Source organism: Phoenix dactylifera, unplaced genomic scaffold, assembly GCF_009389715.1.
Source record: "Phoenix dactylifera cultivar Barhee BC4 unplaced genomic scaffold, palm_55x_up_171113_PBpolish2nd_filt_p 000503F, whole genome shotgun sequence".
In the NCBI taxonomy this organism is placed as follows: domain Eukaryota; kingdom Viridiplantae; phylum Streptophyta; class Magnoliopsida; order Arecales; family Arecaceae; genus Phoenix; species Phoenix dactylifera.
Genome location: NW_024067920.1, coordinates 249,740 through 264,663, shown reverse-complemented (window position 1 = coordinate 264,663; position 14,924 = coordinate 249,740). Strand labels below are relative to the sequence as shown.

Here is a 14,924-nt window from a genome sequence, read left to right as displayed (position 1 = left end):
ATCCCTAGCATCCCTCGCTGCAATCAAGCAACGCATGATCCCAGCCTGTGAAGCAGCCAAGACCCCATCCCATATTCATCTTCCGCTTCATCAACGCCTCCTCCCAGTGTCCACGGCGTCCTCCCATCGATCCCGCGGAAATCAGCAACGGTTCCGTGGCCTGCCCCTTTCCCGTGATCCAAGCCTCCCACGTCCGCTCCTTCCAGCCGTCCGCGTCTCTTCCAGAGCCGATCCAGCATCCTCCACCTCTGCTTCCGCCGTGATGCAGCCGAGTGAGGTGATCCCGCACATGGCCGAAGACCATGCCCTCCTCCTCTCCCGGGATCCATTGCTGCCTTCCATTCCATGAGCGATCTATAAGGGGGGAGGAGAAGGAGAGAGGGAAGGGGAGAGCTCGGCTGGGTGGTGGCCGGCAGGTCCAAGGAAGAAGAAGGAGCTCGGCTGCTTCGGTTTGTCCAAAGAACAGGGGAGGCCCTATTTTCCGAGAAGAAGGAAAAGAAAAAAAAAAATTTAAAATTTTGTTTAGATGTTCAACCGAGTTACTTGTTCCATGTTTTTTTTTTATATTTTTTTTTTCTTACTCTTGTAAGCACTTGTCCTTTTATGCAATCCATAAATTTATTTTATGCAATCTATATTCCAGTCTGCAATTTTTCTAGCACTGTTTTCATCCAATTTATGCCAAAGCTTTTCTTTGATTAGTTAAATATATAAATGCTCTTTGAATCTAAGTACATGTCTTCTAGTTAATTTTAATTAAAAATCATTCTCCGGTAGACTAGAGAATATATCAACATCCCCGACATAATGTTTTTCTTTTATTATTTAAAAATCAATTTTGAATCCGAGTGAACGTTTTAATTTTTATGCAACTCCAATCGCCTCCATGTGGATCGACCTCTTACGACCACTATTCTTCGAGTAAAACAGGTAAGGGTAAAATTAATTTAAACTTTATTTGTCGGTTCTAACAACGATCTGTTTAGCGTATTTTTTTAGGTGAACAGGAATCGGACGAACAGTGCCCGACTGCCTGGATCGGTCCAAGCAAGAAGAATTAAACTAGTCAAGTTAAGATCAAAAGTAGCCAAATTTTAAAAGATCTAGCTGGGGCTAAAACTAAGAGGGGTCCCCAAAGTTTTATGCAACTACCCCAAAAATGTGCTACAAACTGAGAGTCCCTGTTAGAAACAATGGATATAGGTACCCCATGCAACCTCACTATGTTCTCAATATATAGTTCTGTAAATTTTTCCAATGTCATTCCTACTTTAAATACCAAAAAGTGAGCTGACTTTGTCAATTTATTTACAATGACCCATATAACATCATAATCCTTAGGAGTACAAGGAAAGCTAGAGATGAAGTCCATTGTGATGTGTTCCCACTTTCATTCAGGAATCGAAAGAGGATGCAACAACCCTACCGGTCTCTGATGTTCTACTTTAACCTACTGACGAGTCAAACATCGAGCTATGAACTGTGCAATCTCTCTCTTCATGTTATTCCACCAAAATATATTTTTCAAATTCTTATACATCTTAGTACTCCCAAGATGCACTGTATACCCGGTGCTATGAGCTTCTTGCATAATTTTTCTTTTTAATTTAGAATCATTTGCAATACAAATTCTATTATTGAATCTCAATGATTCATCCTCACGTATTCTAAACTCTGATCGAGATTCTTACTCAACATCATTTTTTATCATTTGCAGCTGAGGGTCAACTGCTTGAGAAATTTTGATCCTCTTTATTAAGGTACGTTGGACATGCAAGTTAGCCAAATGTATGTCAAGATCATACTAGCATACCTCGATTTCTGCTTTTCTCAGATCTTCCAAAATGTGCCTCTGTGAGGTGAGTAAAGCAGCAATATTACATGTAAATTTTCTACTTAGTGCGTCAACCACCATATTAGATTTTCCTGGATGGCAATGTATAGACAAATCATAATTTTTAAGAAACTCTAACCATCTTCTTTGCCTCATATTCAGTTCCTTTTGAGCAAAGAGATATTTTAAACTTTTGCGATCGGTGTACACCTTACAAGACTCACCATATAAATATTGTCTTCAAATTTTTAATGTAAACACGACAGCTACAAGTTCAAGACCATGAGTGGGATAATTTTCTTTATATGAATTTAGTTGTCGAGAGGCATAAGCAATTACCTTATCATTCTGCATCAGCATACAACCCAATCCTTTTCATCACTATAGATGATAAAACATCCACCATTAGAGGGAAGGGTAAGGATACGAGCCGATACTAAATGTTGCTTAAGCTCCTAGAAGCTCTGTTCATATTTTCTGACCACTCCTTTGCGAGTTATTCAATTTAAAGGTGCAACAATAGAGGAAAAATCTTCAACAAACTGTCTATAATATCCCTTTATTGCGAAGCTCAGAAACATTGTTAGGCCTATTCCAGTTGACCATTGCTTCTACCTTTCTTGGATCTACATAAATTTTCTCTTTAGATATCACATGCCCTAGGAATATCACACTATCTAGCCTAAATTCACTTTTTCTCTAATTTACCATACAATTACTCCTATCTCAGAGTTTCTAGTACTATCCTCAAATGCTGCTAATGCTCGGCCTGACTTCCAGAGTAAATTAGAATATCATCAATAAAGATAACCACAAATTTGTTTAAAAAAGGTTTAAATACCATATTCATCAGGTCAATAAAAGTTGTAGGAGCATTTGTCAGCCCCAAGAGCATAACCAAAAATTCATAGTGCCCGTACTACATGCGAAAAGCAGTCTTAGGCACATCCTCCGCCCTTATCTTCAATTGATAGTACCCAAAATAAAGATCAACCTTAGAATACCTGAGCACCCTTTAACTGATCAAATAGGCCATCAATTCTTAGTAGAGGATACTTGTGCTTTATTATCATCTTATTTATCTCCAGATAATCTCATACTATCATCTTTCTTTTTAGCAAACAATACTGGTGCTTCCCAAGGAGAAACACTAGGTCTGATTGAGCCTTTATCGAGAAGATCTTGCAACTGCTCCTTTAATTCCTTCATTTTAGTTGAAGCTATTCTAAAGAAAGTTTTGGAGATTGGTGTTGTATCGGGAATCAAATCAATTGCAAATTCAAACTCTCTATCTAGTGACAAACTAAGGAGATTTTTTAGAAAGATATCAGGGTATTCATTCACTACTAGGATATCTTTCAATATCTAGTTTGCTTGTCTGGTATCAACTACTATGACAATATATGTCATACTTTTCTTTTTGAGTAACCACTTAATTTACATAGTAGAGACAACTCGAGGAGAAGTATAAGAACCACTATCCATAAAGCTAGATTCAGTATCTTTAGGGATCCAAAAATTTATCTATTTACGATAGCAATCAATAGTAGCAAAATGTGATGTCAACCAATCCATATTCAAAATTATGTCGAAATCATGAATGTCTATGATTATCAAATCAGAAGTCAATTTTCTACCTACTATCTGAACTAAACAAAACTTGCAGATTTGATTAGTAGTCACCCCACCACTGACAAGGGTGCTAACATACAAATTAAAGTCTAATGGCATATAGCGCAGATTATGCTTTTGCACAAATATAGATGACACAAAAGAATGTGTAGCACCAGAATCAAATAACATATGGGAATAAATAGATGAAATCAACAATATATCTAATACCACGGTGTTGGATGCTTGAGAATCCTGCTGAGTCAATGCATAAACACGGCCCTAAGTGCGCGGTCTTCCCCCCTTCTGATGCTTCGGAGAAGAAGGCTGAGCTGACTGAGCCGGAGCAAGAGAAGCTTGCACTTGCTGGGTCTTAGTAGCTTGAGGCCTCTAAACTGATTGAGATTTTTGCTAATTGCGAGGGTACTCCGCTATCTTATAGCTCTACTGGCCACACTTAAAACAAGTGCCAGATAACCGCCTACAATTCTCAGTCTTATGAGTACCACCATATGCTTGACACTTTGGCTTATATTGCTGAGTAATCTTCTCATAATATTCTTGCTTCCCTGAATGCCAAGGTTTGTCATGAGATTTTGCAGACCTGCTAGAATTCTATTCACCGCGAGTTATACCATAAGTATCAAAATCTCTGTTCCTCTTCTTTTGCTTTCCACCCTTGGTATCTTTAGTTTTTTTCCAAATAATCTCCATATTCTTGGCCCCATCTACTAGATCATCATAGTTTGTTGAGCGCCCTGCGGCCAAACCCCAACATAAGGGAGGCTTCAATCTTTCTTCAAATCTCCTCATCCTGGACTCTGTATCCATGACTAGGGTGGAAGTAAACCGAGACAGTCTATCAAACTCAGCCTCATACTCGTCTACAGTTATAACTCCCTGAAATAGATTAAGAAATTCTCTCTCTAGCTCTCTCAGCCAACTAGAAGGAAAACACTTGGAGTAGAAAGCTGTGCAAAAGCTCTGCCAAGTAATTAGCTCATGCTCGTAAGCCAATGTATGCTCTACAGACTTCTACCAATGATGAGCTCTATCCTAAAGCATATAGATAGCAAATCTGACCTTTTCTTCATCAATGTACTCCATTGCCCTAAAAGCGTTCTCCATTTCATCAATCTAAGCTTCGGCCTCATGAGGATTAGAAGTACCTTTAAAAGCCGAAGGGGTTATTTTCTTGAATTCTACTATATCCCTTCTTTGCCCAGAAGGGCCAACATCTTGCTAGACTGAATGCTGAGGTTGCTACCTCTGCTGACGTACTAATCCAACAACCTCCTCAATTAGTTCAAATACCTGAGTTTGGTTTCAATCACTTCATCTAATTCTTTCCATATATGGAGATGTGATTGGCCCATTTCGAGGCCTAAATAATGAAACTTAACCCGGATCACTTGGTTCACCACAACCTTAATTAAGAGGTGGCACTTTATTGTAAAGATCAAAAAATTATCTGATTTATTTTATTTTTTATAAAGGAGCATCTCAATTATAGGCAAGCTAGTCTTTAAAAGTTCAGTATATGATTTGGCTTCCCAATGTAGTGGAATCTTGCCTCTAAATCTTATCTAATTCTCTTTGTAGTATATAGATGAGGGGTCTACATCAACTTTGGTGATCCTCCTAGATTAGACATTCTTATGTACTTTTCAAAAAGAATCTTCCATTTACACTTAATTGACAGTTTTTGTTTTGCTTTCACAAGGGAAAATCCAAAATATAAAAGATTTAGTAGCAGCAATAAAAATGAGAACCATTGTTGCTATGCCTCCATCTCGAGTTGAACTCAAGATCTCTCGGCTAAGAGGGGATTCATTGATTCAACCATGATTATCTACTAATTGCAGTTTTGAATTGAACATACTATATAAGCTATGCAATTGGAATTTTTGCTTGCTTTACAAGATTTACATTACCTGCTTGCTGTATTCAAGTTTGAGAATTACATATCCCTTGGGAGCCTATAAATTTCATCTAACAATACCAACTTTGAACGCATAATTAACAATTGCAAGATCTAGTACGGGGTATGAATGACTCTTGCATCTCCCCTCCCAAGTATAAAAAAACTATATATCTTTTCTTCGCATCTACATGTCTAGATCATGAGCTACCAAACAAACTAGCAAGCACCGTAATCCAATTCATGTTTTGCTCATAATTTGGCATGAGTTTGGCTTATTTGATTAGTAAACAAGTTGAAATGGAGTTGGACTTTGCTTCCTCCAGCTCAAATTAATGAAGATTGAATAATAAATATATAAACAAAAAATTCTATAGGGCTAACTTTGTATGAGTCTCTTTCTTTGTGCATATTATATCCCTACTCCCTTTGGCAGCTTTTCTACTAATTCGGAACTTAATTTGAAACAACCTGGATGTTTTTACGATGCCCTTAATAACCAACGAATGTCAATTTTTTTCCCTTCTCTTGATCCTCTCAGATTTGGTTGTGTTTATTCCCTAACTTACCCCTGGAGAGGTCTAACCCACCCTTTCATCTGGCTGCTTTCTACAACAATCCTACTAAGAAAAATAAAATGTCTTTTTCCACGTCAGATGACTCATAAGTGTTGGATCAAGGGTCGGATCAGCTCACACACCACCAACAACTCAATAAGAAACAGGATTTCATCACTCAAAACACTAACTAAATAAAGAAACCAATTTAAAAAGATCGACACATGAAGCCAGATACCAAGCATCTGGTCAAAGCATATAATTACCTAGCTGGTTGAATGCTATTAATGAGAATAGCAATTCACTCTTCTTAACAATAGGCTCCGGAGATTTCTTGGTTCATCATGCTATTGCTCTAGGTTTGCATATAACTGCATTGATTTTAGTATAAGATGCTTTAGATGCATGTGGTTCCAAGTTAAGGGCTTGAGGCCTCTGGTAGCTCGGTAATTTCAATAGGCTTCTCAAAGGTGATGGGTTCCCTAGTGAATTCCTCTATCTCTTCAGGGTAAGCTAAGATGCATTCTTAATTTTCTTTCTCGCTGGAACTGCTTCTCTAGCACTTTGGTCAATGAGATGCCTTAATTGCTTGCTCACATTTTTCTTCTTCTTCATCGAATGATTCTATGTCACTCCTGAAGTTTAGCCTTGACTAGGGGATGGACCATTACTGGCTTTGGTGGTAGTTTTATGTCTGTTTCTCCTCCTACCATAGTCTCGTGCCCTTCTCGGAGTTGTGCCTCCTGACCCTAAAGCTTGTTCAACTGTTGCAGCTGGGTCGATGGAGCACCTGGCATTAGGATATCTGACCTAGTGCCCATCAAAAGGGTGAATGCCGCCATCTATTATCCTATCTTATTTTGTATTATCATGCATTGGTGAAGTGTACGTGGAAGGTACCACATAGTAGCTATGTAGCAAAGCCTTTCCAGCAATGCTCAGTAAGATGTATTAGCACCGATCACATCAAATTTAGCATCCATCTATAGACTTCCTAGGTGCAACGTCAATGACATGAATCCGTTACCGTCTATAGACATCCTAGGTGCAACGTCTAAAAGATCCACCACTTTAATCCATGTTTCAAAAATTTATTATTTTGTATCTATTTTTATAAAGATAGGTGCAGATCTATGAATAGGAGAAGTTGTATGAGTATCTACGGAACCTAAATTATCAACAAGTTCTCCAAAAATGTTGACTTCAGTATTATAAGAAACACATATGATTCAGGACAGAAAGAACCAAATTATTAAATCAAACCTATGCTTGATGAAAGTGAGTTTGAAGATAGAACCGCGTAGTAAGCTTTAGTGCAAGGTAATGCGCTATCTCGCTAGTGACTAATGAGGGGTCTTAGACCGAATCCTGATGGGTCTTAGACTGGAACAGAAGATGAACATTAATGGATAAGCTTAGCCACGAGCTCTATCTCCCCTCCATACAACCAAAAAAAAAAGAAGAGGAAACCATGTTTATTATATTATATTATTTTAATTATATGTTAGACTGTTCCCAATATTCCTTTACCAAAATTCAGCGTGACACATCTTCCTAAATTCCTCTTCAACCTCGAACGTGACAGTCCCCACCTCGTCTGAGCTGAGCTCAGCTCGTCACCATGCTCAAAGCGCAACGCCACCATTCCCCGCACCTCCTGCCAAAACCTCTTCTCCACGGCCCCAACGTCACCATGCTCATGCTTCCGGATCAAGAAAGCGATCAGGTCGGCCCGACCCCACTTAATATTCGGGTCGAGCCAGGTCAAGCTTGGGTCAAGCATTTTTGAAGGGTTCGGGCTGACAGTTTGGGCTTGGGTCAAGCTGGGCCGTTACAACCACTACTCCTTATCTTGTCTTATGGTGTTTTTGGTGGCCGGGATGGGAGCCAGGTGGATTCCACCCTCACGTTATGTTACAGTCTTTGTTAATCTTCTGTTTCACCACATGATTCCGTAGTTGTTCTCTTTCACAATTTAATAAATATTACCTATTGCATCATTTAAGGGACCCAAAATTCAGTCCATAAGTGAATTGATGTTTTGAGATGATGGTGGCGTTTTCGCTACATAAAATTCAATCAAGAGAACAGCTAATTTGATTTAATTGCCTGAGTATCATATCACATAATACTTCACTTACAGCTTCTACCATCTTACACTATTACCTAAGAAATATCGATAAGGATTTCTTATCTTAATTCTTCATTCCTTCTTGAAAATTTTAGATTTTTGTACAGCAAAATGTTGGCAACGGTCGATCTTATTAAGAAATACTATACTTTCTTTTTGTTCATTATTTATTTATTTATTTATAATATCATAATCAGAAGCTGTGGTGCCCATAACGTGCTAGGCCACAGTACTAATTCAATCTCACGTACAAGAGGATAAAACAAAATCAAGAATGGAGCTCTTCATTCTGCCACACCTCTTCGCAATCATGCAACCTTTCATAAGTTAATATTCACCACTAAAGGAGAATCACCTTTACCCACAGCGAAATTCTGAGAGAACTTCTTTGTTGGAGTGATGATCTCGACAGTGTAAGTGCCATGAAAGCCCCGGAATTTGAACTCTCCTTGATCGTCGATGCGCCCATGAGCATTGGATAGCCATTCTTGCTTCAAAGCCAGGTACCTCCTACCAGCTTCATTCACATCACCTTCAGCATTAACCAAGTGCGAATTGTCCCGGCTCATAAACAGCTCCCAGAATCCCCACAGCATGATGCCCTCCACTGCGGGATGCGCGTAGGCCTCCCGAAGCATAACCTCCAAGTCATCGGCTCGAATGTACTCATTATCTGATGAGACATCCAGTTCAGTAAACCAGATTGGAAGCCCAAGTATCCCCAACTTATCCAATGCAGAGCATACAATTGGCCCTACAGGGTTATCTATATGTCCTTGTATTCCAATCCCTGCTACTGGTGCACCTTGGTCTTGGAGACCAAGGATTTGCTCTATATACATCTCAGGACATGCTCTAGTATCAGTTCCATCCTCCACATGGTAATCATTCACAAAGAGGGTGGCCGAGGGATCCAGCTGATTGGCAGTCTTAAACATATAAGCTCTGATATCATTTCCCAGCCTATCTTGATAGAAAGAACCATGAAGCATCTCATTATTCACATCGTAGTGTCTGAACTTGCCTTCATACCTTGTAAGTAGACCATTCAGACGGTTCTGAACGGCTGTCGATAGATCGTTCTTGTTCAAAGACTTAACCCAGGATTGCACTGCGCCATCCACTTCCCAGAAAATACAGTGGCCTCTAGCCTCTATCCCATTCTTCTTGCAAAAATCCAAGAGCTCATCGGCGTCGGTGTAGTTAAAATTTCCCTGCTGTGGCTCTGTCCAGTACCACTTGAGCTCGTTGCCGAACACTGCCCAATTGAAGTTCTTCACAAAAAAATCGACGTAGTCTTCGTTATCTATGTTTGCTCGACTGATGCATGATCCCAATGGGAAACTGTTTTGCACTTGTCTGACCTTCACAGATGCTCGCAATGGAATATGAGTATCTGATCCTGAAACTTTTAATACAACATCTCGCTTTCGTACCTGCGAAACTTGTGAAAAAATCAGAAGAGCAAAAAGACTAGTAAATGTTATCTAAGGCTATTATGGAATGGCACTGCCTCCATATGGTTTACTCAAGTGATTCATTTGGCAGTTGGAAGTAACAGGAGAAGCCAAAGTATGAAAGATATTTTGATAAAGAAGGAAGCAGGATTTATGAGACTCGAATTGATGAAAGCTGGTTGGTCTTGGGCTGAGGAGAAGGAGATTTACGTACCTTGTCTGCATGCTTCTTTAGATGCTTAAATCTTTCTCTCCTGTCAACAGGAAATATCTGAAGCCCTGCAACCATCAGATCAACTCCTGGCGAAGGTCCTTGAACATAAACTATAACTCTGGAAGGTTTCTTCTCGATCCTAAATGATCCCCCGATTTCATACCATCTATCGTCTTTAGCTTCAACTTGGCCGCCGTTGACCCATTGGGTATCTACACCTAGAGCGACATTGATGTTCTGAGGACCATTTCTCTGCGAACCAACTCGGACCCAAGCTGACACCTGGTATGTCAGATGTAACTCAAGCTTGTCAGTGATCGTTTGAGCAGGGCCCATCCAGCTCTGCGTACGATTTGTTACAAGAATGCAGCGACCACTTAAAGGTTCACTTGGTCCAAAAGAGCCCTTCGCCATGGGAGGGAGCACAAGAGGCGAGCCGTTAGCGATGGCTAGAGTGCATGGACCAAGAGGAAACCACCCATTTAGGCCATCATCGAGATTGCTGTTCTGGATTACATTGACTCCATAGATAACATTCTACAAAAGCAAAGATTTTTAGTTATAGAGCAACATCTTCTTAAGAAAGAGGGGGGCGGAAAGCAGTTACAGAGCAATATGCAAATAAAAGAAGAATTGTTCCTAGGGAGAGTTTCCACTTAAGTATGTCTATGCGCTATCAAACTAGTAGAACAATTTGAAGAGCCAAAAGAATCAGGCACTCGATCGCTCAGATAGATTTGTAGGTTTCCTTTTTTTTTTCGCAAACTAGACCCAACAATTTATTGAAATTGCAAATAAAATCATGCCTTAGCCATATTTGGAAATCTACCTAGTAAATATGTTCTTAAATTACAAAAAACTACCTCTATTAACAATTTGTTGCACCACTTTAATTATTAGGGTCCCTGGTTAAGCCAACCAGTGATGGGAGATTACTAAGTGTCACGGAAGCAGAGCTTAAAAGCTTAAGTTATTGGAAGGAGGATCGATATATATATATAGAGAGAGAGATATGGGTTAGGTTGGAGCGATTTAAATTGATTTTCTGAAAACTCAAATCAACACTGGACCAAATTTTTTCGGTTCAATTTTTTTTAAATTAACACCAAACCGAATTTTTAAAAACTGATGTAAAAGAATTGAAGAGACCGATTTGGGTTGGGTTTGCGGTTCAGCCGGTTTCATGCACAACACTATTTGTCACTGACAAGCTAATCAGTGTGACTTTTAAGTTCTAGAGATCTTTTGTGATTGGATCGATGTGTTTGAATGGCTATTCAAAGCTACAAGCTGGAGTTGGTCATCAGCATAAAGGTGGCGAAGAAATTCTCTGGCGACAAATTTTTTAATGATTCCTTGACAACTGGGGCTTATTTTGCATTTTCAAATATGAGTTATGGCCAGGCGTGGCGAGGTGCTCGATGTATTGGCCATGTGATCGGTACTTCTCTTCTGCAATTTATCCACGTTAATTTTAAACTGGAACATTTAAGACCATGACAAGGCGCAGAAACAGAGGGCTGTAGGTAACCATGTCAACCATAGCAAGGTCGAGGTTAGTAGCTTTCAAGAAACAAAACGGAACCCTGTCAAGAGATGTTGCACAGCGATGTAGAAGGATTGATAGAAGGGTGGTTTTTAATGTAATTGGCGAATCAAGTGCGTGACACATAAATAGGGTCATATTTTTTGGTGACTACGGAGTTCAAGAATATTAAGATGCTCATCTTGTTGCTGTCATTGGTGTATGATCCCAGCATTAGCTTGCCCGGCAATGAAGGTGCTCTATAAGGCTTGTTCTTCAGTGTTATAATGATCTATAAGCTTAGTGTTGTCTCTTTTTTTTATTTTTTTTGAGGTGAAAAAAGCTTAGTATTGTCATTAACGCGTTATGTATACGTTTCCAATTTTTTCCATTATTGGTTTGGCAATAGCTTGTAGGGCCATCCAAGCTGAGGGTGATTCTAGGGGCGCAATAGCTTAGAGGAGTAAGAGTTAGGGAAGACGAGGGTGAAAAGGGGAACTATTAGAATGGGGACGGGTAATTCCGTCCCCCATATAACAAGGGTCCTATAAAATGATTCAGACAACAGTCGTTCAATATTCTGTTAAGAGTAAACCCAATCAAAGGGGTTTTTGGCAAAAAGAAATGACATCATCTAGACCAATTTGTAAATAGAGATATATAAGGCAAGATTTTACATATATTTTTGATAAAATGATAGATGTGCAAAAAAAACTCTTTTATGTAATTAACCATTTGAGTGGTATGGAAAATTAATAAGATGGAAAAATTTTGATGTTCAGTGGTGTTTTGCATGTGAGGGTCTGTGTGCTTATCATTTAAAGATCTTGTGCATATAAGTTAAAAAAAAAAATCTTGTTTAATTAAAACAAATAAAAAACACTTGGAATCATCAATCGCTGAAGAATTGAGAAGCTCGTAATTATAAATTTATGCCCTCTTACTAATTCAGATCTTAATGTTCCTTGCTCATGATTTTACTGTATATGTTAAACCAAACAACCTTCAATGCTTATGAAGAAAAGAGAAGGTGACAAGATTTTCTATAACATGGTTAGTAACTGCAGCTGGTCAATTATTTTCTTGTCGGATATTAGAGCAATAATGAAGCATGAGACATGAGAGCTGATAAATTTTATCAGGATCGAAACTGAAAATTCGTCTGAATCTTGATAGTAATTGCATCATAAAATCTGAAAGGCAAAAGAATCAAACAGGAGACATTTTCATCACTTCCAAATGTATCCTGCATGGTTACAGATAAAGTTACGAATTTTCTTCTGCTTAAGAATCAAATCTTCAGTTTGTAACATATTAGAATAATAAAAGTTCACTAACCCAAATTGCTAGAATGTTTCACATATAAATGTAAGACAGGAACACAATGTCCTAACCTCAAAATCAGGTGGAGTTGATGGTGGGAGCTTTGCTGCATGTTTAACTACTAAACTGTTGAGAAGAATATCTGCACCAGCAGGTGGCCCTTCTATATATATGACAGCTTTTGAAGCAACCCCATTCAGAAGAAATTTCCCTTGCAACTGCACCCAATCACTATCTGTGGCCTGCGAACTGAACAAGAACTAGTTTTCAGAACTTAGGAACTAGAAACTACTCCATAGGCATTGTAGCTGAAAAGAGACAGATGTCTTCTCCTATATCGGACCTTGATTTCAGCCAATTGAAAGGTGAGGAATTGGATGGACTACAATGAGAAAGAAACTCACTTAGCGATGCCTATGTATTGCTCACGGCCATTTGCTGCTTGCACCCACAGTGTTGCTCTCACATCAGCAGGAGAAGCATTGCCAAAAATCCTAACGACTGCAGTGACCTCGTACGCAAGCTTCCGTTGCACCCTGCCAGTGACCTCCTGCTGAATTCCATTCCAGTTTTGAGTGCGTTCGGTTGCTGAAGCAAAGAAGTTTCCACTCAATGGACGTATCTTTCCATCTCCCATTGAGTCATGTAGAGCAATCTTGCATCCTCTTCCAGACCAGCTGTTCAGGCCATCCTCAAAGCGAGGGTTCAGAATGATGTTCTCGTCTCCAACACCCATCCACCTTGTGTTTGCTTCCTGTTAAGAATCAAAGAGTGTGAAAAATATATGGAAAACAGAATTAGCCTTCCAGATCCATAATTGTTCAAGGCAATGTGATTTTCTTGCTAGTTTGCGAAACAGCGATCGTTTCATTTCTGCATCAAAGCTGTCAGGTGAAGCAAAACAAGAGATGGGTTAAGAAGGACCTTTGGTGCAGGCCCATGGTGATTGGAGATTCAGCTATGGCGCCACTACTTCATTTTATTATTACTCTTCATAACTGAAAAGAGGCTTTAAAGTATTTAATAAGGAAGATGATGTAATTAGTTGGTTTGGTTGGTACAGGAGGGTGAAGGGTATAAAAGGAGAAGAGCGAGGACGTAAAACATTAGCATGGAACAGAGGATGAATTTTTCCCCTCTCTTTCTTTTGATGGATTAATGTAGCTCTTAATAGGAGCGAATGGCTAAGAATGATACAAAAAATTGGCCTCTGTCGATAATATAAGTCCAGGCCACGCCACTATGGTTTCCAGTCATTGATTGAAAGTTTCAGTCTAATTCCTTCAGAAGGTTCGTATCAGTTTTTTCGAAAAAATCTGACATGAATCTGAAGAACATAAGACAATTCAAGAACAAATAACCCAACATGAACAGATATCACTTCATGGAACATCCTTAAAACTAACAAATAAACAAACAAACAAGGAGAAATGAACAAAATCCACTAACCTCATACGTACTGGCTCTGCTGCTGTGTGTATCAGCCATAGAATCTTGTCTTAAAGCCAAGACGGAATGAGAAAAGAAGGGAGAAAGGACAATGCAATGTAGGAAAAGAGCTAAATGGCTGGGAGGAGGAAACAATGGCAAGAAGATTAAAACAAGTTCTGTGTGACCAAGCAGACAGCCACCTCCCCATATATAAAGCTCGAGAAGTCAAGTCCCTGCCTTGGTTTCAGGTGAGGTCCGGAAAAAAAAAAAAAAAAAAAACAAAGAAAAAACGCGGGACCAGCCAGCCAGCCAACCAACCAACCGAATTCTAGTTCTAACTGAGATTGCAAGTCAAACAAAAAGGAAGCAGTGTTTGGAATTTGGTTATCCAATGGGATGAAGGTACTTTAAATCTTAATTACCTTTTAATATCCCAAGAAATTGATGTTATTTTCAGAAAAACAAAAATTGGTTGGAAAAGACCCTTTTCTTAAGGTGGTAGGTTGCTTCAGCTTCATCCTTGGACTTCGGAGAAGCATTTTTTCCGGCATGATCCTAGTCTTGCACTGCAATGCAAGGCCTTAAAAGGTTTATTCTTACTCTTTTCCCTCTTTTCAAGACCTTTCAAGTCATTACTTATTAGGAGGCAGGACGCAATTAAAATCTTTGGAGTAACGGGAAATGGTCCGTTATATGGAGAACTGCTGAGGTCCCTGATTTAGGTGCAACGTTAAGGCTCAAGTTACAGTGATGCAAAGCAAAGCAGGGGACCCCAAGGTCTGCTTGAAATGCTCTGGTCCAATCCTTAATGGAATAGCAAGCAAGTGTTCTTGTTATTCATCTTGTAAACCACCATGATCGTACTAACACTATATCCACAGAATCAATGTAGCAAACCAGCCATAAGTAGGACATTGCAC

The 14,924-nt window shown here is 39.3% G+C and overlaps 1 protein-coding gene across 1 annotated transcript; it reads right to left on the bottom strand.

The window, feature by feature from the left end:
- Window positions 1-8,207: 8,207 nt before the first annotated feature.
- LOC103713685 (endo-1,4-beta-xylanase 1) lies at window positions 8,208-14,169 on the bottom strand. The gene is made up of 5 exons (XM_039119212.1): window positions 14,023-14,169; window positions 12,978-13,327; window positions 12,645-12,822; window positions 9,726-10,262; window positions 8,208-9,490 (listed from the first exon to the last, which is right to left on the bottom strand). The coding sequence occupies exons 1-5, from the start codon at window positions 14,059-14,061 to the stop codon at window positions 8,375-8,377; spliced, it is 2,220 nt and encodes a 739-aa protein (XP_038975140.1). The 5' UTR covers window positions 14,062-14,169; the 3' UTR covers window positions 8,208-8,374.
- Between the last annotated feature and the right edge of the window lie 755 nt (window positions 14,170-14,924).

Coding starts and splice junctions, on each gene's coding strand:
- LOC103713685 (XM_039119212.1), bottom strand. CDS start 14,061: ATGGCTGATACACACAGCAGCAGAGCCAGTACGTATGAG. Junction 10,263..12,644: donor CAACTCCACCTGATTTTGAG/GTTAGGACATTG, acceptor TTGCTTTTGTAG/AATGTTATCTATGGAGTCAA. Junction 9,491..9,725: donor TAAAGAAGCATGCAGACAAG/GTACGTAAATCT, acceptor CAAGTTTCGCAG/GTACGAAAGCGAGATGTTGT.